General features: G+C 35.6%; 1 protein-coding gene across 9 annotated transcripts in view; it reads right to left on the bottom strand.

The window, feature by feature from the left end:
• Positions 1-22,724, bottom strand: part of ANAPC10 (anaphase promoting complex subunit 10) — a 262,048-nt gene that overhangs the window by 190,870 nt on the left and 48,454 nt on the right. The window contains exon 5 of one of the 9 annotated variants that reach the window (XM_047857175.1): positions 22,184-22,348. The exons of the other annotated variants lie outside the window; for them this stretch is intronic. Within the exon in view, the coding sequence (XP_047713131.1) occupies positions 22,274-22,348 (75 nt within the window). The 3' untranslated portion in view covers positions 22,184-22,273. Of the gene's footprint in view, positions 1-22,183; positions 22,349-22,724 lie in introns of those variants that run through there. 9 annotated transcript variants of the gene reach the window in all.

Raw genomic sequence — 22,724 nt, 5'->3', positions numbered from 1 at the left:
TGTATTTACTCTTATTAACCTGTACATGGAAAGTTTCAAAGAAAAAAAACCAAACGATTCAGATATACCTTACAGGAGATTGTGGGCATCAACTTCCATTTAATGAAACTTAAAAAAAAATTTTTTTTAAGGTTTATTTATTTTTGAGGGAGAGAGAGACAGAGAGCAACTGGGGGAAGGGCAAAGAGAGAGAGGGAGACACAGAATCCGAAACAGGCTTCAGACTCTGAGACGTCAGCACAGAGCCCAATGTAGGGCTCAAACCCACAAACCGTGAGATCATGACCTGAGCCGAAGTTGGAACTTAACCGACTGAGCCACCCAGGTGCCCCACCATCTAACTAAATCAAAGCCAAAGTTCCCCATTATCTGGCAAATGCTTTTTCTTTTTGATGTTTTATGAGTCTGAAAGAAAGGCAGAGACTGCGAATACACTGGACCCCATTTTGTAAGTTTGCGGTCTGTGCCTAATATGACACCCAGAAGCATAATAAGAATAAAAATGAATGAAGTGAATGCAATTAGAAATGAAAACAATCAATGTAAGGATCCATAAGTATACTTTCTAATATATTTCTTGGTTACAATAATTATGTAGGGTCATTTGAAAACTTTTACTAATATTGTCAAAAAGCCACCATATTTGAGTATCTGAATTTCAAGTAGGATACAGGACAAATTTATGATACTTTTACAGTCATCAAGCCAAGACACACTTCACTTTATAAATAAAATAGATTTTAAAGGGCAAAAGTCAACATTCAAATTAATCCTTCTTTATATCAAAGGCTCATTATTCCTCACCTTTAATATTTTATAATTTCATTTAAAGTTTTTCATTATTTTGTAGTACATAAACATACAAGGCTTTTCTCTACTTCTTGATGTGCCTGTGACAATCATGTAATACACATCTATAACAACTTATTCTATAAACAGAAATCCTTACAAATTTAAAATGTAAAGACCAACTAATGTTTCACTACACTCAGAAAACACAGAGTCTTTATTCCAAGAGGAACTTTTACTAAAAAAATGATGTGTGAACAGCAGACACTGATGTTCACACAAGCATACTACAGACAACCCAGCAGGCGGTTTTCTGTTTTTTTTGGATTATGCTCTGGAGGTGCTGGCACAATGGAATTTCAATACCATAATTGCTTATTTCTCTGTGTATCTTTAAAATAACAGGTAAAGAAAAAAAATCAACTACAAAAATAACAAAACAAAAAATGTTTTTAATTCTTCTTTTCAAAGGATGTAATTTATAACCATTACACAAATAGAGAAGAAGCACAAAAGGGGGGAAAAAAGAAATAAAGTAATGTTCCAAAGGTTCAGTTTACAAGGACCTCACACTAAGTTTTTTTTTTCTCTTCTCTGCAACTCTTACTAGAAACAGTATTATTTGCTAAAAATGCACTAGCTGCCAAGAGCCATGGTCCATCTAAAGCAAAATGCTTAAGATGGAAACAGAGTGTTAATACAGAAAAAAGAGCAAGATTCAGTATACAAATTTCTGTAAAACCTATTTAAAAAAAGAATAAGATGAAGTTTTGATTTTGGTATCTTTTTGACTAAAAAATAACTGTGGTCATAGATAAAATACTAAAACATATAGCACTTTATTACAACAAAAAGATGTAATCAAATTTCAAACTTTCTAATTAAACCTTTTTTCTGTAAGTTATTGGGAATTCAACACTAGTCTTGGTTCACATGATAGAACAATGGGAAAATTTTCCGAATGGTTGAACACTAACCCTGACAAGTGTGGAGAGCCAACTACAATACATTATATGGTAGCATAACCTGCCACCCACGTTGCTGAGAGAACAGCTTTCAAACACATGCACTGAGCTGTAAAACCACAAAATCCCTTATTACACATTGTTTCATACTCTAGGTGAAATATACCATCAATTCTTTCCATTATAAATCTTTTTTTATTACTATTTTTTGAAGCCCATTTAACAATCTGACTGTCTTTTTCTTACAATGTAAAAGATGCCTTTGTAAAAAGTAAAATGCAACAGGAATGTCATCACCCTACTACAATATTTCAATGAAGGCTGATATCTGCTGCTCAATTTCTCATAGCTTATTCTGGGGATCCATTTACCTAAAATGCATTTTAAGCTAATGTTCTTTTTGTATTTCCTTTAAAGACCAAGCCTATTGATACTGGTTCACTAAGTTTCTTAGAGCATTTGAAAATATTTACTTTAAGGAAAACTGATCTATTGCTTTGGGGGTTCTTTAATAAAATACATGATTTTTGTCATTACTAAAGAAGAGAGGGAGAGAGAGAATTAAAAACAAATAGTCAAAATTTGTCATGGAGTGAATGTTTTCTCTGTCTCTTCCCAACATTCCTCCTTCCCCCACCCTGGCGCAAATCCAAACCTATATCAAAAAACAAACAAACAAACAAACAAATCCATTTTAGAGTCAAAGATATAATGGTGCCCTGACAATATGTGTCTTACATTGGTATAACATGTAAATGAAGCAAGACTGCAGGATGACAAACATGTTTCATCCTCATTACAGCACTGCTTTGTCAAAGATGTGTTCTTACCTTCCAGAAAAGAGCTCACTGCAATAATGGCTATCAAATCTGTACAAAAGGGCTTGATTTACAGACTGGGAAGGGTGAAAAACAAAACAAAACTTAGACGCTACTTTTACAGAGATTCAAAGACACTACTACTTTGTAGAGATTCAAGATAGCTAAATCGTTTCTAAAACTATGTGTGTCTAACAACTGGCCTGCTTAATTTCTTTCCAAAATTCTCCCTCTTATCCTTTACATTTCATTCCCTGCAATTCCTGCCCACCATGACCCACCTCCAGCCACAGTCTGCTAACTGAATCACAGCATTCCAGGACAGGACATAACAGTTTCTTCTGGGGTTTTCATTTGCAATGTTGTTGGCAAAGAGAACCCTATTTGTAAGTGTTCTATTATACTAGCAAAGTCAATTAGTCCTGTGAACTCCTGGTCTTTCTGCCTGATAGCTTGGTGGATTATTCAAGTGGGACTGTTCATAACCCATAACTGAATGCAGCCAATTAACCTCAGAAACATAACAATACTAGTATCTAATGGGATTTTAAGCTTATCTTAACAACATACCACAGTAACGTCATTTTTCCCACATTGGTGGAATATTATTTGATGGAAACTCTACATTCTCCCCAAATTGAATTAATTTGTAAGTTACAATATACAAATTATATAGAGTAATTTAAAAAAGTTTAAACAGCTTTATTGCTATATAATTCACATACCATACAATTCACCCATTTAAGTTTATTTATTTATTTTGAGAGAGAGACAGATAGGCAGCGCACACCCATGAGCTAGGGAGGGGCAGAGAGGATGCAGAGAGAGAATCCCAAGCAGGCCCCATGCTGTCAGCATGGAGCCCAACAGGGAGCTCGAACCGATGAACTATGAGATCATGACCTGAGCCAAAATCAAGAGGTGGACTCATGCTCAACCAACTGAGCCACCCAGGCATCCCACAATTCACCCATTTAAAGTGTACAATCCAATGTGTATCTATCACCACAATTCTTTTGTTTGTTTGTTTCAAGTTTTTATTTAAATTCTAGTTAGTTTACATATAGTATAATATTGGTTTCAGGAGTACAATTCAGTGATTCATCACTTACATGCAACACCCAATACTCATCTTAACAAGTGCCCTCCTTAATACCCACCACCCATCTAGCCCATCCCCCACCCATTTCCCTCCACCAACCCTCAGTTTGTTCTCTATAGTTAACAGTCTCTTATGGTTTGGGGCGCCTGGGTGGCTCTGTCGGCTGAGGGTTCAGCTTTGGCTTGGGTCATGATCTCACGAACCATGAGCTCGAGCTCCACGTCAGGCTCTGTGCTGACAGCTCAGAGTCTGGAGCCTGTTTCAGATTCTGTGTCTCCCTCTCTCTATGACCCTCCCCTGCTCGTGCTTTGTTTCTCTCTCTCAAAAATAAATAATATTAAAAAGAATTTTTTAAAAAATGAGTCTCTTGTGGTTTGCCAAATTACATAATTTCTGTTACAAGAAAGTTCACCATAAAGATGTTGAAGCTTTTAAAAAATAATCAAAATAAAAAATAATAATCCTCCATAATGCCTATATTTGCTTATATGGTTCATACAACTAAATTTATATAACTAAATAAAGAATAGGAGAATCCTTTATTTTTCTAAATGTTTATTTATTTTGAGAGGGAAAGAGAGAGGATGAGCAGGGGAGGGGAAGAGAAGGGGGAGAGAGAATACCACTTCACACTTAGATCTGCTGACAGCACAGAGCCTACTGAAGGCCTCAAACACACCAGCTATGAGATCATGACCTGAACCAAAATCAAGAATCGTTCACTTAACTGACTGAGCCACCCAGGCACCCCAAGAATCTTTTATTGTGCAATATCCACTGCTCCTATCAAGATTTCTCCCAAGATGCAAAAAACACTACTACTCTCTCAGAAGCTATGTGGAAATTAATTTGCATTATACTTCAAATATTCAAAAAGTCTTTAGTTGTCAAATATTATTTAATTTTTAAAACAACAAAAGAGGGTTTGCATTATTTGAGTACTTACTATGTGGCATGAAATATGAATCCATACTTTGCAAACTATCTTAATCATCTCAGGAATCCAATGAAAAAGGCATTTCCCTCCCTATTCTATGTATGAGGAACCTGAGGCTTCAGAGGTGCTAAATATGTTCCCAAGTTTCACACAGCTAATAAGTTGCAAAAATAAGAGATGTAAAACCAGATCAGTCTAGTTTGCCAAATTGTAGTCTTTCAACATCACTTGGCCTAAAAATTATGAGATAACACTGAGTCATCTCCCAGGATCACCTGTATTGCCAATCTTCAAAACCACCATATAAAAGAATGATATCTAATTATAACTGAGTAACAACCAGAAAGAAATGAATGAATGAATGAATGAATGAATGGATGAATGAATGAATGAATGAGTGAATAAGGGTGTTTTGATATCCATATAATCATATCAACACTAAAGTTTTACTAAAGGCAAGACAGCATTTTTTTTTCATATCACTTCCAATCCAAATGCACTCTCACATATATGAATGGACATGCGATCTTCCACACACAGACCAGTATAACTACCTGCCCACATACATGCAACACACAAAGTCATCCAAACTGTCACACCTAATACTCCGATTTCTAAGCCAAAAGTATTTTCTGTTATGCCAGGTCACAACGAAGTGAAAAGCTGCCTTAATACTGCAGGTATCAAGATATCAGATTTCTTTTCAAAGAAGGATTTTTAAAATAAGCTGAATAACTTTTTCATACAGTAATGTTTTTTAAAACTATTTGGTCTAGTAAGGCTACTTAACATATATTCTAGCAAAAATCGTACTGTGATTACCTCTGTTTTTGCTTTACCAATTTGAAACAGAAATAACTTGTTCAATCATTAGGCCAAACTGTCCTAAAAGCAAATGCCTATTAACAGGAGCACAGCCTGTGTGCATTCCCAAAACTCAATCACTATTCCCAACTTCCCTGCTACGGGAGCTTTCAGATTGGCCAGAGTTGACTCTCAGGGCTTCACTCACTGCTTAGTGGAAATATTTGTAAAAATATTTGTGCAATTAGGATAAACAGAGCTTTTATGAAAATACTGGCTTAGCTAAAAGTAATGACAGTTAAGACGTGCATAAATGGCATTTTTAAATGTCCATTTATTCCCCCCTACTCTATAAGTTTATTATGATAAATGTTGCATCAGTTTGAAAGAATATATTCTGCAAAGAAAGCAGAAGGGCTGAGAAGTAGAATTCAGAGTCCTCGATATTAAGTCAGCTTTGCTTACTTTTTAAATAAATCAAATAAAAATAAATTGTGTTCTATAAACACAAAAAAATTTCAATAACAGAGTGCAAAATCAAAGGATGTATCCAAGTTAGTAAACTATTGCCTTAATTAGTAAAGAAAGATCTAATATATAGACGCAGTGGATCAACATGTGATCCAACAGATCTTATACTATTAACTAGATCATATCAGGAAAATTAAAATTGCTAAACCATTTATTCCCTTTTAAAAGGCACATAATACCAATGCCACTGATGCTATAGTTTCAAAGAACTGAATCTGTAATGGAAATCTCATTAAAATAAAAAACAAAAACTAGAAAACCTGCATGGGACATATGCTCTATCCAATTCTGGACAACTGATTTTGAAAGGCAAAATATCAACCTTAATTTAAAAAAAAAAAAAAAAAAAACCAGCTCACACAGTAAAGAACTGAATCCAAGACGACTTACCTACTCTCTGTTATTAGAGCATGCCTTAAAAAAGAGAAGACATTTATCTAGCATTTTCCAACCTTGTGCAATCATGTATGAGTAAGGATAAAGCGGCCATTATAAAACTGAAGTGAAAAAGATATATGGAGGGGCCCCTGGGTAGCTCCGTCGGTTAAGTGTCCGACTCTTGATTTTGGCTCAGGTCATAATCTCGCGGTTTTTGAGTTTGAGCACCACATTGGGCTCTGTGCTGACAGGGTGGAGCCTGCTTGGGATTCTCTCTCTCCCTGTCTCTCCACCCCTCCCCCACTCATATTTCCTCTCTCTCTCTCTCAAAATAAATAAACTGAAAAAAAGATATATAGAAGGATATAAATTTACATTGACTGAAAAAACAATGTATTTGGTATGTTGCAGATGTTTTTACACCGCTTAATCTCATTTAATCTTAACAACCACCCAAATAAAATAGGTATTGTGATTCTTATTTTTTAAAGTAAACAGAGAAAGAACAGAGAAAGTGCCCTATATCATAAAATAGAGAAGTAATAGTACCAAGATTGCAACTCTGATCTGACTACAAAACCTATGATTAAAGCAGCATGTGGCAAAGACAATCTAGAAACATATTCCTTCCTCTGGCGTAGGCCTCATCCTTCTGTCCCATTTTGAGTACAATATTTAAAACCCAGATTGCAGATTATGAAACAGCCTGGGTTTTTGCACCCCCCACCCCCAAAGCCAAGGTTAGAGAACTCTGCGTTCAATGGTGAGTACAATATGACTCTGGGGGAATAGCAGCAAGTTTCAAATAACTACAAATTCAGGTTAAATGGAGTTCAGTGAGTCATGATAATTCCATGCCACTGATAATCCTGATCTTAGTCAAGGGAATTTTCAAATTTGAATTCCATACTTGCCTTAAACAATCCTCTTTCAACACAAGGCAACTCTTCATACAAGGTAAGTATTTTAAAGCAGGGAACACCTCTCAGTGCCTTTCACTAATTTTCTACAGAGAAATAGTAAAATTTTTAAATAGATAAAGCTAACACTCAACAACCAAATTTTACAAACTAGCTGAGAAGAATTTTGAGGTTTTTTTTTTTTTTAATCCTTTTATTATCTTAAATGTGAAGCAGCTACCTAAAATGCTAAGGTAGATGAGTGAAGACATTTCTTTTCATTCCTCAGTTTGTTCTCATTCCTTGAAGTACCTTCCTTATCATACTTAACTTGAGCTTATCACCTTTGGGCCATGATAAGAGGTAAGTTATGAGTCTCCTGGATTCTCCCTAGTAAATTACATTTCCTTTTTTCATGATCTCTAAGAGCACATGCTTATACCAGAAAATGCGGCTGCTAGGGTAGAATCAGTTTAAAAACTAATCTGCCTTGGACCCTTTCCTTCAGGAAAGCTAAAACAAATCCCCCCCCTCCCCCACACACATACTATCTTTAAAGTAAATACAAGGGCCACTGCATAGACAACAACAAATTGCACAAATGCTAACTAAACACCTATGTGCCAAGTACTTAGGCTTGAGGGGTATCAAGACAGATACTATCCTTGTGCTAGTGGAAGCTATCAAAGATTTATGGCAGCTCATAAGAAATATGCCATACTAAAATCAACAACACAAGAAACAACAGGTGTTGGCAAGGATGTGGAGAAAGAGGAGCCCTCTTGCACTGTTGGTGGGAAAGCAAACTGATGCAGCCACTCCGCAAAAGAGTATGGAGTTTTCCTCAATAAAAAGTTAAAAATATGTGATGAGCACCAGATGTTGTATGGAAGTGTTGAATCACTGAATTGTACACCTGAAACTAATATCTGTATGTTAACTAACTGGAATTTAAATTCACACTTTAAAAAAATTGGGGCGCCTGGGTTGCTCAGTCGGTTGAGCGTCTGACTTCGGCTCAAGGCATGATGTCATGCTCTGCAAGTTCGAGCCCCGCATCGGGCTCTGTGCTGACAGCTCAGAGCCTGGAGCCTGCTTCGGATTCTGTGCCTGCCCCTCCCCTGCTCATGCTCTGTCTCTCTCTGTCTCAAAAAAAAAAAAAAAAATTTTTTTTTAAATTGAAAGAAGATGTTACTTGTCAGAAGGAAAAAAAGTTAAAAATAGAACTACCTTACAATCCAGCTATACTATTAGTATCCAAGAAATACTATTAGGTAATTCCCCAAAGAATATAAAAATACTAATCAAAGGGATATATACACTCTGATATTTACAGCAGCATTATCTATAGCCAAATTATGGAAATAGCCCAAATGTCCACTGACTGATGAATGGATAAAGAAGATATGGTGTGTATGTGTGTGTGTGCATATACATTATATGTATATGTATGTGTGTATACACACACACACACACACACACACACACACACACAGGAATATTACTCAGCCATAAAAAAAGAATGAAATCTTGCCATCTGCAACTACCATGGATGGACGTAGAGGGTATTATGCTAAGTGAAATAAAGGCAGGCAGAGAAAGACAAACACAGTATGATTTTACTCGTATGTGGAACTTAACAAAACAAATGAGCAAAGGGGGGGGGAGAGACAGAGAGAGAGAGAGAGAGGGAGAGAGAGAGGCAAAGAAACAGACCCTTAACTATACTCTTAACTACAGAGAACAAACTGATGGTTACCAGAGGGAGGTGGGTGAGGGATGGGTTAAATAGGTGATAAGGAACAAGGAGTACACTCGTTGTGATGAGCACCAGGTGATGTATGGAAGTGTTGAATCACTTCACTGTACAGCTTAAACATTACACTGTATGTTAACTGGAATTTAAATAAAAACTAAAAAATATATATTCCATAAAATTACTAAATAAATGGCAGAAGGGTAAGTTTAGTGCATAAAAATATATATACAATTATTAAGTAGGTTACAAATTTGGCTCCATGGTTCCTGGCAGCCAAAGCAAAGTGGGTATCATTACTGGTTGTGACATGGTATAGAGGCTCTTCTACTTATAAACAGATCAGTTTCCAAAGAGCTATAATAAGTCCATTTAATGACATATGCAAATTTTTAACTACAAAAGCAACTGCTAATATCATCTACTGGTGACTAACAGAGTTGCCATACTTTGTCCCCCAATCACTGCTCCCTCACAACTGGTAGGTTTTTCATATCTACCAAAGTCCCTATGCTGAAGGGTCTGGAGCAGAAGAACCTGTGTGTATGTGTATAGTAACAACCCAAATGCCTTCCTGAATTCAGATCTGAAGGAAATTTTTACTCTGGATCTGTATTAAAAGGCCACTTTGAGATATAGTGGACTACATCCTTGACAATGTTCCTAACAGAATTACAATAATAACTTTTCTTATTTCCTAGATGTCTCAATGTAGGCCTATGGATTACCACTAAAGAGAACTTCTATAAAAGCAATTTTATAAAATAATGTAGCCAAAATATAATATTTATAATAGCTAAAGAAATGCATGTCTTTCAAGCGGCTCCTAATTAGAAAGAAAAAGAAAGAAAGAAAGAAAGAAAGAAAGAAAGAAAGAAAGAAAGAAGAAAGAGAAAAGGAAAGAAAAGAGGAAATTCAACTCTTGCAGGAACAGTCTAAAGATCTAAGAATGAGCTTTTACGACCATTGGCATCACACTCATTGCTTACACAAGTTTTGTGTGTAACACCACTTTACTGTAATTCATAAAATAGGGAAATAAAGCTTTCAGATTAAGTTTTGAGGTTTTAGTAATTATATCTAAAATAAGTATAGTAGTTAGTGGACAATGAAAACAGATACAATTCTTTTGAAAGGGGCTATTTATTTTTCTCATGAATCTCAAAGAAACTGCAGTTAGAGGAATAAGTCAAAGGCCACAGTTATTATTGTATAGGGCATGTGTAAAAAGAGACACACTATGTAAACAACATATATTGATTGGCTAGATTCACTACAATTAAGTGAGATGAGAGAAAAAGCAAAAATAGGACCTTGAAGGATAATATACTCTGCCTGAAAAACTTGATTTACTCTAAACACACTACTACTAAATAATCAGAGTACCTTTTCCTCAACTTCAGAGGAGTTTACTGAATCTAAATACTTAGGTTACCTCATACAAAACTGAAATTCAGTTAAGTTAAAGAATATAAGATTATTTTAACAGGGATTCTTTTTTTTTTAATTAGAGTAAAATAATACTTTTTAGTCTGAACATTTTACAGGATTAGAATCTGTATTTTCAAAGTTGCTTTCTAAATACAGATAAAATGGATACATAAGATAGGAAAATTGCTATCGGTTAGAAGCTTCTGTTATAATTATTTTATTGATTTCTGTTATAAAATTGGAAATGTATTCCTACGTAAAAAATATTAAGGTACTCATTATTATGAAATCTCATTTGTTTTGCAGCAAGTACGCAGTCTTAGAGAAGCAGGGGAAACAAAAGTTGCCAGCATTTTATAATTGTCTCATATGAGCTCAACATGCCAGCCAAATCCTATGAAAATTTGTTACCCTGAGTGGTGGGGAAAAAGATAGATAGTATATTATATATTTTCTTTTTTAGAACGAGACAACTTTTAGTGCAGTTTTGATTCACAGCAAAACTGAGAGGAATGTACGAGATTTCTCATACATCTCCTGCCCCTACCACCACATGCAGAGCCTCCCTCATTACCAACATTAGGGTTCACTCTTGGTGTTGTACATTCTACAGGTTTGGACAAATGTGTAATGAAATGTATCCATCATTATAGTATCTTACAGAGTATTTTCACTGTCCTAAAAATCCTCTGTGCTCTGCCTATCCATCTCTCCCACCACTCCCAACTCCTAGCAACCTCTAAGCCTCTCACTATCTCCATAGTTTCGCCTTTTTGAGAATGTCACAGTTGAAATTGTACAAATAATTCCACATTGTTGGAATTTTACAAATAGCCTTTTCAGATTGGCTTCTTTCAGTTAGTAATATGCACGTCAGGCTCCTCCACATCTTTTCATGGCTTGATGGATCATTTCTTTTTAGCACTGAGTAACATTCTGGATGTGCCACAGTTTATTAATCTATTCACCTAGTGAAGGATGCCCTGGTTGCCTCCAAGTTTTCACAATAATTAATAAAGCTCCATAAACATCCATGTGCAGAATTCTATATGGATATAAGTTTTCAGCTCCTTTAAGTAAATACCAAGGAGCACTACTACCTAGTCATATGGTTGGTTGAGAGTATGTTTACTTACGTAAGAAACCACCAAACTGTCTTCCAAAGTGACTGTGCCATTTTGTATCTTCACCAGCAATGAATGAGAACCCATGTTGCTCCATGTCCTTGCCAGCACTGGACACTGTAAGTGTTCCAGATTTTGGCTATTCTAATAGGTGTGTAGTGGTATGTTGTCTTACTTAATTTGCATTTTCCTGAAGACATGATGGGAAGCATATTTTCATATGCAAAAATATGCTTATTTGCCATCTGCACATCTTCTTTGGTGAGGTGTCTGTTAAAGTCTTCGGCCTACAGTCTGCTTTCTTATTGTTGAGTTTTAAAAGTATCTTGTATATTTTGGATAACAGTCCTTTATCAGATGTCTTTTGCAAATATTTTCTCCCAGCCTGTAGCTTGTCTTTTCATTCTGCTGATACCAGGTATTTTCAACCCGAAAATATCTGTTGCCATGTGAAATTTTTTTGGTGGCAAAGAATGGGAATCTATGGAATATATAAGACCCAGAATAAGAACTTTTATTCTTCATTATCAAATAAAAGTAACAGAAAATTTACACAGCTACTTAGTAAAAACATATTAACTTGGAATGAGATAAAAGACCTCAGGCTCAGGGCATCTGGGTGGCTCAGTTGGTAAAGTGTCTGATTTCGGCCCAGGTCACAATCCCATGCTTTGTGGGTTCGAGCCCCACATTGGGCTCTGTGCTGACAGCTCAGTCTGGAGCCTGTTTTGGATTCTGTGTCTCCCTCTCTCTCTCTGCCCCTCCCCTGCTTGTACTCTGTCTCTCTGTCTCCCAAAAATAAATGAACATTAAAAAAAAAGACCTGAGGCTCAATAAAAATTGAGCTTACATATTATCTGGACAATTTCCCTACTACTGCCTCAAAGTTATGGTACCACTTAGTCTGACTCTAGATCTTGTTCTCATCAGAGCTCCTGGAGGGTCTCCTCTGCCTAGTGCCTCTGTCCTACTTAGTCAAGCACCAAAGATCAAGGCTAGCTGTGGACTATTCAATTAGAAAATTATCCTTCTAAGCTAATTTACAAATGAGACAATTTGTTATGAAAATGGTGCTGAGATTACTGAACCACTGTTTCTGTTTTCTACCACCAAAAATTGCAAACACAGGAGGGAAGACTATCCACCCCACCCTTCAAGCCTACAGACCCTTGAATGATGATTTTTCTTAACTGCCAGAGAAGAAAGAATCAATTGGCTTATATTCCAATAGTTTCCACTCCAATATTCTCTCTCACTCTTTTATTCAGAGGCTTGGAGATGTTTTTTTTTTTTCTTTTTTCCTTAGAAATCTTATCCTCCAAATTACACTGTTTAAAGCTTTTTATAAAATCATTAAGCAAAAGCAACCAGCAAAAAGAAAAGCAAGTATTTGTAACTGCTTATGCCAAAAGCATTAGCATTACAGAATCAACCAATTTTCAATAGAATATATCAAGAAAGTAAATACATTTCAAAATTCTATAGTCAATCTATCCCGTCATTCATTTCCTTGGCTCCACACTTCAATTTTTCTGAAAAAAATTTAAAGAAATATTTTGGTAACTTAAAATCTAATGTGATGTTAAGCAAAAGATGGAAGGAATATGTATTGCATGTTGATTCCCAGCTATACCACTGCCTTGCCGTGTAACATCAGGCAGTTCACTCTGCATCTCGTTTGTAAAACAGTGGGATTGCACTTTATTAGAAGTTGTTAACTCATGGTCTTTTCACCACATCCAGACTGTGGACATACCTTGTTTGCCCAGCATATTTTAAAAATTGGGAAATTTCCACATTTTAAAAGTTGGGAAATTTCACATTCATATCCAGATTTCTCTTAAAAAATTTTAGGACTGACAACACCAGGCCTACACTCCCATGGGGCAATACAGGCTGAAACTGAATAGAAACTGCCCCCCTGGCATAAAGGCATGGAACCTTGCTGTTACATTACCTGCCTGTGTAGCATCTAAGCTTTTGATGAAATACACTACCTCTGAAGTTTCTTTCAGCTCTAACATGTAGAATGAGCCACATAGCAAAAGGTACTTTTAACCTAAGTCTCTACTTGAATATAGGGATAATAACATCTGATCACCACTTGTGCTTTGGAGACAAAATGAAACAGTGAGCATTGACTGCTTAGCACAGTGACATAAATGTTGAGAGTGCTTTCATAAATAGTAGAGGTTACAAACCCAAGTAACAGTGAACGAGAGGACTCAAAAACAGTACTATGATGGTCAATCCAATCTACATCAAAACTGACATGCTGATTCTTCTCTTCCTAACACAACACTGATCCTATTAAAAATCTGCTACTTGCCTCTAATTTTTAGAGATTAAGTCTTCATTCACTATGTATAAAATAAGACGCTGAGAAAAAAAATGAAGGTCCTGAATGGGCTGACCTCAAGATATACTTTAAAGTTATGATAAAACTTTTCAGCATGCAGTTTTCAGCAAAATCTGCTGTAGATCTTTCTATTCTAATCACGACCATTCTTAGTTGCCAAGAATAAAGAAAGATGCATTCAAAAGTTTCTACAGGGAAAGGGGGCTTACTAAAAAGTTAGCCCAGGGATCCAGGAAAAAGTAAACAACTAGGGACCAGAGAGGTCAGTAAATGAAGAACACTGGGAGCACCAGCCATTCATTCAGCTCTATTTTTCTCTTCCCTGGTCAGTCTGATTCTGTGCCTGCATCCGCTCTATTTGTTCTACACCATCCTACCTCCTCCCATTATCTTAGAGTCTCTAGCCTTCTAACTTTGAAACTTGAAACGCACATGGCCCTTCACCTTACCACCCTCTCCATATCGCTATCTCACTGTATCAAGTCTGGCTAACTTGCCTGTTTCTTGTGAGTCATATTTCTGAGAAAGGCAAAAAATAAATAAATAAATAAAACTACCAGGGGCGCCTGGGTGGCTCAGTGGGTTAAGCGTCTGACTTCAGCTCAGGTCACCATCTCATGGTCCGTGTGTTTGAGCCCCAGGTCAGGCTCTGTGCTGACAGCTCGGAGCCTGGAGCCTGTTTTGGATTCTAGGTCTCCCTCTCTCTCTCAAAAATAAATAAACATTTAAAACTAACTTTTTTAAATAAAAAATAAACAAAACTACCATACAATCCTACAATCCCACTTCTGGGTATACACCCAAAAGAACTGAAAGCAGGGTCTCAAAGAGATATTTATGTTTGCACATTCATATTCATAACAGCATTATTCACACCTCTTGTGGAAGGTCCATCAACAGATGAATTGATAAACATAATGTGGAATGTTATTTAGCCTTAAAAAGGGAAGATATCCAGTCATATGCTACAACACAGATGAACCTTGAGGACACTGTGCTCAGTGAAACAAGGCAGTCACAAAAGGATAAATACTATGAGCCCACTTATATGAGGTATTAAAAGAGTAACGAAATTCATCGGAAAAGAAAGTAGAATGGTGGTTATCAGGGGTTGAGGTGAGGGAAAATGAGGAGGAGTTGTTTCATGGATATAGATTTTCAGTGTTGCAAGATGAAGTGATTCCGAATATGTGTTGTGCAACAATGTGAATCTACTTAACACTATTGAACTGTACACTTAAAAGTGTTAAGATGGTAAATTTTAAGTTACATGTTTTTTATCACAATTATAAAAAATATTTTTTTGAATTTTTGAGAGAAAGAATCAGATCTGCCCAGATAATCTTCTTTTAAGAAAACTACACAAGCAGGGATCAATGGCAAGCCTAGGGACTGACTGCTGGTATACTCATTTGACAACTTTTTATTAACTGCCTACTGTTTCCGACACTGTGGTAAGTTCTCAGCCAGGTGCCTACCCCTTCCCTGTTCAGCTGGCCGTACTCAGTAGGCTTTCCTTATTTAAATAAAAAGGGTTGATAATCGGTATCTCTAAAACCATGGGCATTTTCACTTTTGTAAGTAAAGTGCATATTTTTATTGCATTGTACCCTGCTATATAGTTAAATAAAGGGTTTTTAATTTTGTTTTTTTGTTTTCTTTGTCCCTGGCTGTTCCTACTGTCACTCTGCCTAAAAGAAACAGTGCAGTTCTTCCGTAAGTGCTGCAAAAGAGCACTTGAAAAAGGCGACTCTAGGGTACAATGCTCTTAAAAGAAACCTCATCAACTTCAAAGTTAAGTACGCATCAGCACTACAAAACCTTCCAATTCAAAGCATTACGAAACAAAACAAGAATCCCCTTCAGAATCTTCTTACTTGGTCCAAATATGAGAGTAGGAAAAGTTGGAATTCCTGGTATTAAATAATTTCATTGGTCTCAAATCTATAAATGTAGAAACTATTACTCCAAAGAGTGATTAAACTAAACTACTTGCAGAAGCTGCTTACTACAGAATTGCATTAAATAAATTGCCTATGAAAACATGCAACACAGGCTTAGGCAGGAAGGGTTTCATTCCCTATCTAAGTGGGTACTCCTGCCCATTCTCAGCTTCTGTGACATTGTCTCTCAATTTTCTTCTCATCACTAGCAGTTCCTTTTAGCTTTTTCTCACTGAATAATCTTTTTCCTCCCCAGTCCTTGAGTGTTGGCATTTCCACAGTTCCAGCCCGGGCACTCTTCTTTTCCACTGCACACACTCCCTGAATGAATCGGAACTCGCACCGAAGCTTCTTACTTGCATGTTGGTAATTTTCAAGTCTACACCTCTAACCTAGACTTCTTTCTTCAGGTTTGGATCCATGTATCTGGCTACCCCTTGAATAGCCCTCTGTCAGAAAAAATACCAGAAGTCAGTGACAAAAACTAATCTCATTAGCTTAACCTTTCTCACCATCCTCGATGTTCCTTAACTCTGCATTCCATTGCTGATTAATGATAAAAATCCACCAGTTGCCAAACATGAGAAGAATTCTAGTTGCCCTCTTCTACCTATTTGAAGCCCCTATCCATACATACTCCCTGTACACCCTAGGTAACAATCAGTCACAAGCCTTTTTGAATCTACTTCAAATGCACCCCTTTCTTTTGAACCCAATTGTCATGGCCTTGGTTAAATCCTCCTAATTTTCAACTGGATACCACCTAGCCGGTCTTCACGTTGCTCCAGCCCCAGCAATCCCACGATTAAACTTTATCAATATCTCCTCATTTAAAGTCCAAACTCCCTAGAAGTCTATGAAAGTAAGCATAACCTGATTTTTGCCTACGTATTCTCACTGTAACAACTACACATCACTCCCCGCGTGAACATTCACTCCTTATGTGCAGAGGCCATATTACCATTACCATCACAATAAATGTGTTGAATGACAAGTACTTCTCCAGTCTTTCTTGCCATTGCTTCATACCTACCCAGCTTCCAGAAGTACTAACTTACTTGCAGTTCTGCCATTATGCCATGCCTTCCTGCTTCTGTACTTTTAGGTACACTGTACCCCTTTCAAAATGCCTCACTTTATTCTCACCTGAGTGGGCTTTATGTTGATCCTTAAGATTCAGTTGAACTATCACTACTTTTAGAAAAACTTTTTTCTTAACTTTTTAAAGTTTATTTATTCTGAGAGAGAGAGAGAGAGGGTGAAAGGGAGAGAGAAAGAGAGCGCACGAACAGAGGAGAGACAGAGAGAGGAGAAAGAGAAGCCCAAGCAGGCTCTGCACTGATGAGGGGCTCAATCTCATGAACCTGTGAGATCCTGACCAGAACTGAGATCCAGAGCCGGGACGCCTGACTGACAGAGCCACCCAGGCACCCTAGAAAAACTTTTTAAATGGTTGCTCCTAATATTCCATTGTGTTTCCACAGCACCATATGTCTTTACTAGACTATATTGTAATTGTAGATTTACTTGCCTGTCTTTTCCACCAAACTATGAGGTGCATATGGACAGAAACAGTGACTATCTTTACTGTATTCCCAGTACCTAATACAGTTCCTGGCACTTAGCAGGCCCTAAATAAATATCTAGTAAATACAGTATGAATTTGTCTTGTAATAGGAATCCCAGATTACATCTCTACATTGACACAGTCTAGGTTTGTGATCAAACAAAAAACAAGAGATACAAGAATATTTCTCTCTTAAATATATGTATATAATATTCCACTATGTAACATTTTAGATTCAAAAGGAAATACATCCCAAATGCATAGTCATCTCAACTCCATTTTGGAAATAAGTAATGTATATAATCATGAATAACTCTCTTTAAATTGTGTGTTACTTTTAGAGAGGGGAAAAAAAAGGACAACATTTCTGGCCTAAAAATTATGTGTATCACAACAAAATATTCCATCCTCATTTCAGAGATGTCCCAGTGTCAGTTATAAAAACTAATTTTTAAAAATATTTTCTTTTAAATTAGCTAAATTTCAGTAAAAATATTTTTCCAAAGGCTCAATAAATTAAACACTGTCCTATCAAACAAATTTATGTTTATAAGTACTGCCTAAATCATTCCATTTTATATCAAGTTGTTTAAAACAGGCCCCTCATCAGAAAGTAAATATAAGTAGATTTTAAGATCGATGGATAGAGCCAGAGACTCTGTCTGCATCTTCTTACTCCACCACACACATTAACAAAATTCAAATTATAATCATAAATGTTATGTTAACAGAAGAGTTGACTTTTTAACCACTTTTGTCAAAGTACCAAATATGGACTCCCATAGCCATGCTACTGATTCAAGACCCAAGGAAGAGAGCCAAAAGGCTCATCCACAAGGAAGAAAAGAAAAATATCATTACAGCTCTCTTAACATCGAAGACTTGTTTCAAGCTTCTTCTTTAAAAAAAAAAATCATTTGGTAACAGCTTTATTATCTGAAGACAAAAACAGGGCTTAAAATTCACTTAAGTGCTCAATCTTGTACTCCATTAATATTCTATCCTTTTGCGGTCACAAATTTTAGAAGCAAAACGCTAACAATGAATCAAAGGACAACTTTCGCATATGCTGAAAATATCTGCTTCAGTTAACAAGTTGTTTTTTTACAAAACTGTATAGAAATAATTTTGAAAACAGTTTCAAACAGAGAGGAGGCAAACCACAAGAGACTCTTAAATACAGAGAGCAAACTGAGGGTCAGTGGGGGGCCGGAGAGGAGGGGAAAATGGGTGATGGGCATTGAGGAGGGCACTTGTTGGGATGAGCACTGGGTGTTGTATGTAACTGATGAGTCATGGGAATCTACTCCCGAAACCAAGAGCACACTGTATATACTGTATGTTAGCTAACTTGATAATAAATTACATTTAAATAAATAAATACCACAGAGTAACTCATTTAAAAAAATAAATAATTTTGAAAGCTGTCATTCTATGTCTAATAAATCAGTTTAGTATCATATTTAAGTACAAAATTTTTTTTAAATTTTTTTAATGTTTATTTATTTTTGAGAGAGAGAGAGAGAGACAGAGCCCAAGCAAGGGAGGAGCAGAGAGAGAGAGAGAGACAGAATCAGAAGCAGGCTCCAGGCTCTGAGCTGTCAGCATGGAGCCCGACACAGGGCTCAAACTCATGAACCGTGAGATCATGACGAGCCAAAGTCAGATGCTTAACCGACTGAGCCACCCAAGTGCCCCTAAGAAAAAAATTTCCATAATAGTTTTTAGAAAGAGAAATAACTCGTTAGCAAATTGAAAAAGACTTTAATTTTTCTTGAATTTTAGCTGGAGATGCTTTCTACAAAATTAAAATGGTCACATGTAAGACATAGTGCTCTTTGGTTTCTCGCTCTAAATGACAAAAAATTTCCAGCTATTTATTTTTCCTTCTGAGAGCAAAGGAAAAAAAAACAGCATTAAACCAAAACATAATGCTAAAATGCAAATGATTTAAAAATTTTAAAAGCAACTGTATCTTTATTTGAAAACTTCTCTTGAATAACTTCCTTAATAACATGATGAACATGACTTCCTATATAAAAGTTAACACAACTGAGATGAAGTGTTTTGAGAAGACAATGCCATAAAGACTCTGAAATGCTAAGTCCTCACTCCTTTACAGAAGTAGTCTTGTGTGGAAGCAATAAATCACAAACATCTCATAAATGTTCTTATGTCTTTGGTTCCCAATTTCTGAAGGATGGACAATTTTAAAAACACAAAAGTAGAATGAGCAGCACAAATGAATTCAACTTTGGTGTCAAAAATGTTCTATTTGGCCAAACTTAGTTTTAGTATCTTGTAACCATTAAGCAGAAAGTTTAAACCTTATTTCCATTTTAAGTCCCTCCTCAGGTATAGAGATTGAAATATGCATTCAAGATTAGTAAAGGAAAAGCCTGATCTCTTTGTAGAGGTTTTTCAACAGAGGTTACAAAGATCAGGATAGAACAGCATGCTTTGTAACTAAAATGAAGGAAAACATATGATAGCAAAAGAATAATTTTTTGATAGAGTAGCCATTAGCTTTTCTTACCCTGAACTACATTTTTGTAAAAGTTACTACTTCAAATCAATAATAAAATGACAGAAAATAGGTTTTTAGAGTGTTTCAAGTAAACAAATCCATAATTTCTAGTAAAAAAGGAAAACCTATTAAACACTCCAATACACACTACACCCTCCCGTGGGCAAGCCTCCATGGAAAAATATAAAAAGATTTAGTTGGGTTTTCCACTCAGTTAAATCAGTCCTATAACTAATGAAACGATGGCTCTAAAAACCTCATAAAAGTTAACACTATTTTAATCACTTGTCTTAGCATCTGAGTTAGAAGAAAGAATTTTTTAGAAATAACAATTTAGATCCTATAGAGTAGGAAATAAAATCATAATCTGCTTATCTTCCCTTAAAAAACAAAGTGATAACAGATTATTTCTTTAACTTAGAAAAACAGGTAAATAAAGTAAATCACATGTAAAGATATATAATTAAAAGATAAAGTATACTTTATATCATGAGCTGCAAAGGCGGTACTAATATTTTAAAGCAAAATACAAAAATTATGGTTCCTTAGTGAGAACTGTGGCAGAAAAGCAGTATGTTCATTAAGTTTTTCAGGAAAACAACTTACATTATCACCTGGTAATATTTAGTATTACTGGCCTCATGAGGCTGTGTGGTCACTACACAGAAATATAAACACACTTGGAATAAAATTAAGAGACTACCTAAAAGAGCCCTTATTCTATATGGCTAATGTTTCAGTACTTAAATGATAGAATAGAAGCAAAACTAGATTAAAAGTATCTACAATGGTCCAAATATCATTTCAAGTTTCTCTAATTTACAACAGAATACAATATATATATTTAATACATAAAGCTAGAAATCATCTATGAGGATGTACATTTCCCAAAATGCATGAAAGAATTTTTGAATAAATATACTCAAAGAAAAATAAGTTACAACTAAGACTACTTAAGGGCTTAACAACTAGACAGAAACCATCAATTAAAGGACAACAGTGACATCTAGTGGACATTTCAAATATAGGCCACACACATTTTGGATCAAAACATTTTGTGTGTCACATATTTCAACCTGCCTGAGGACTTACGGGACAAATCTTTAATTTTAAAACAAAACAAGCCAGCTATGATACAAAAAGGCTTATAAATATGAGTGACCCAATCATGTGATAAATACAAAATGTTTAAGTATAAGAAGTACATATCTCGCATCTTTAAAGTACTTTAAACACTGATTAAACATATCATATATGACTAAAAGAAGGGCTAGCAAAAGGTCCAATGTAATTACGATAATAAAAAGAATTTAAAATATTCTGAATGAGAAAGCACTGGGGTGAATGAAGAAACTAACAAAGTTTATACTTTGTTTATACTGGTTTATACTTTTGGTTTAGGGGCTTTTGGGTGGCTCAGTTGGTTAAGTGTCTAACTTCGGCTCAGGTCATGATCTCACAGTTTATGAGATTGAGCCCCGTGTCAGGCTCTGTGTTGACAGCTTGGAGTCTGGATGGAGCCTGCTTTGGGTTCTGTGTCTCTCTCTCTCTCTGCCCCTCCCCTGCTTGCATTCTGTCTCTTTCTCTCTCAAAAATAAATAAAAACATTAAAAAAAAAAAAAGTAAATGAACATTAATAAGACCAGGTGGTCATCTCAAAAAGCAACAAACTTAACTCAAAGAAGGATGAAAAAACAAAACAAAACAAAAAACCAAAATACCTGTGGATGAAAATGTTCTTACTTATTCTTATTTGTCAATACATACACAAATTTCACAAGAGAACAACACCACATTCATTGAGTAAATAATGAAAATATATGTGATTTTTATTAAGTATTTTATTACTAACTCAGGGAAGAAATATAAATGTAGAGGCAGATCTTATAAACACTAAGTCAAATAAGAGTCCAGGCCACAAATTAGCCAGAAGTCTTTCAAACATCACAGCTTCCAGATCTCTCAGAACTACCTAATTTAAAAGATTTTAATGATTATTTGAGCTCAAAGATTTCCTGACAAGGAAAAAATGCAAAGGGCCAGAACTTTATAAATACAAAGTTCAAACTCATTCAAAGTACATGAAATGTAAACGTGTTGGGACTAGTAACATTCAAGTCACAAAAGCATTAATAGCTTCAAAAAGTTATATAGTACATAAATAAATTGGGATATATTCAAACAATGGACTATAACTCCAGAATATAAAAGAATGAAGTATTGATACATGCAAACACAAGGATGAAATGTCAAAAAATTAGGCTGAATGAAAGAAGCCTTACAAAAAGTTACACCTTTTGTGATTTCATTTATATGACATGCTATATAACAGGCAAAACTGATCTATAAAATGAATGAATGAACGAATGAAATTAGAGCAACACTTACCTCTGAGAGTAGGATAGAGATGGAGATTGACTGGGAAGGAATATGAGGGAATTTTATGGGGTAAAGAAAATATTCTATATCTTAATAGAAGTTGGGGTTATACGTATGTCTGCATTTGTCAAAACTCACCAAATAATACATAATTAAGATTGTGCAAAACATATATACATTGTACCTTAAAATAAGAACCTGAAGCAAATATTCATAACTCTAGTTATCATATATCATGCTGAAGTATTTGGGGTGATATGTACAAATATCTGCAACTTATTTTGAATTGCATATAAAAATTAGATGAATTGATGGACAGATTATAATAATGCAAATACAGCAGAACATTAACAATTATAGATAGAATTTAAGAGATGAGTATACTGGGATTCACTATATAATTCTTTAAATTTTC

The sequence above is a fragment of the Prionailurus viverrinus genome, chromosome B1 (assembly GCF_022837055.1).
Source record: "Prionailurus viverrinus isolate Anna chromosome B1, UM_Priviv_1.0, whole genome shotgun sequence".
Lineage (NCBI taxonomy): Eukaryota > Metazoa > Chordata > Mammalia > Carnivora > Felidae > Prionailurus > Prionailurus viverrinus.
Note: the sequence above shows the minus strand (reverse complement) of the source record. Positions and strands in the feature narration are given on the sequence as shown.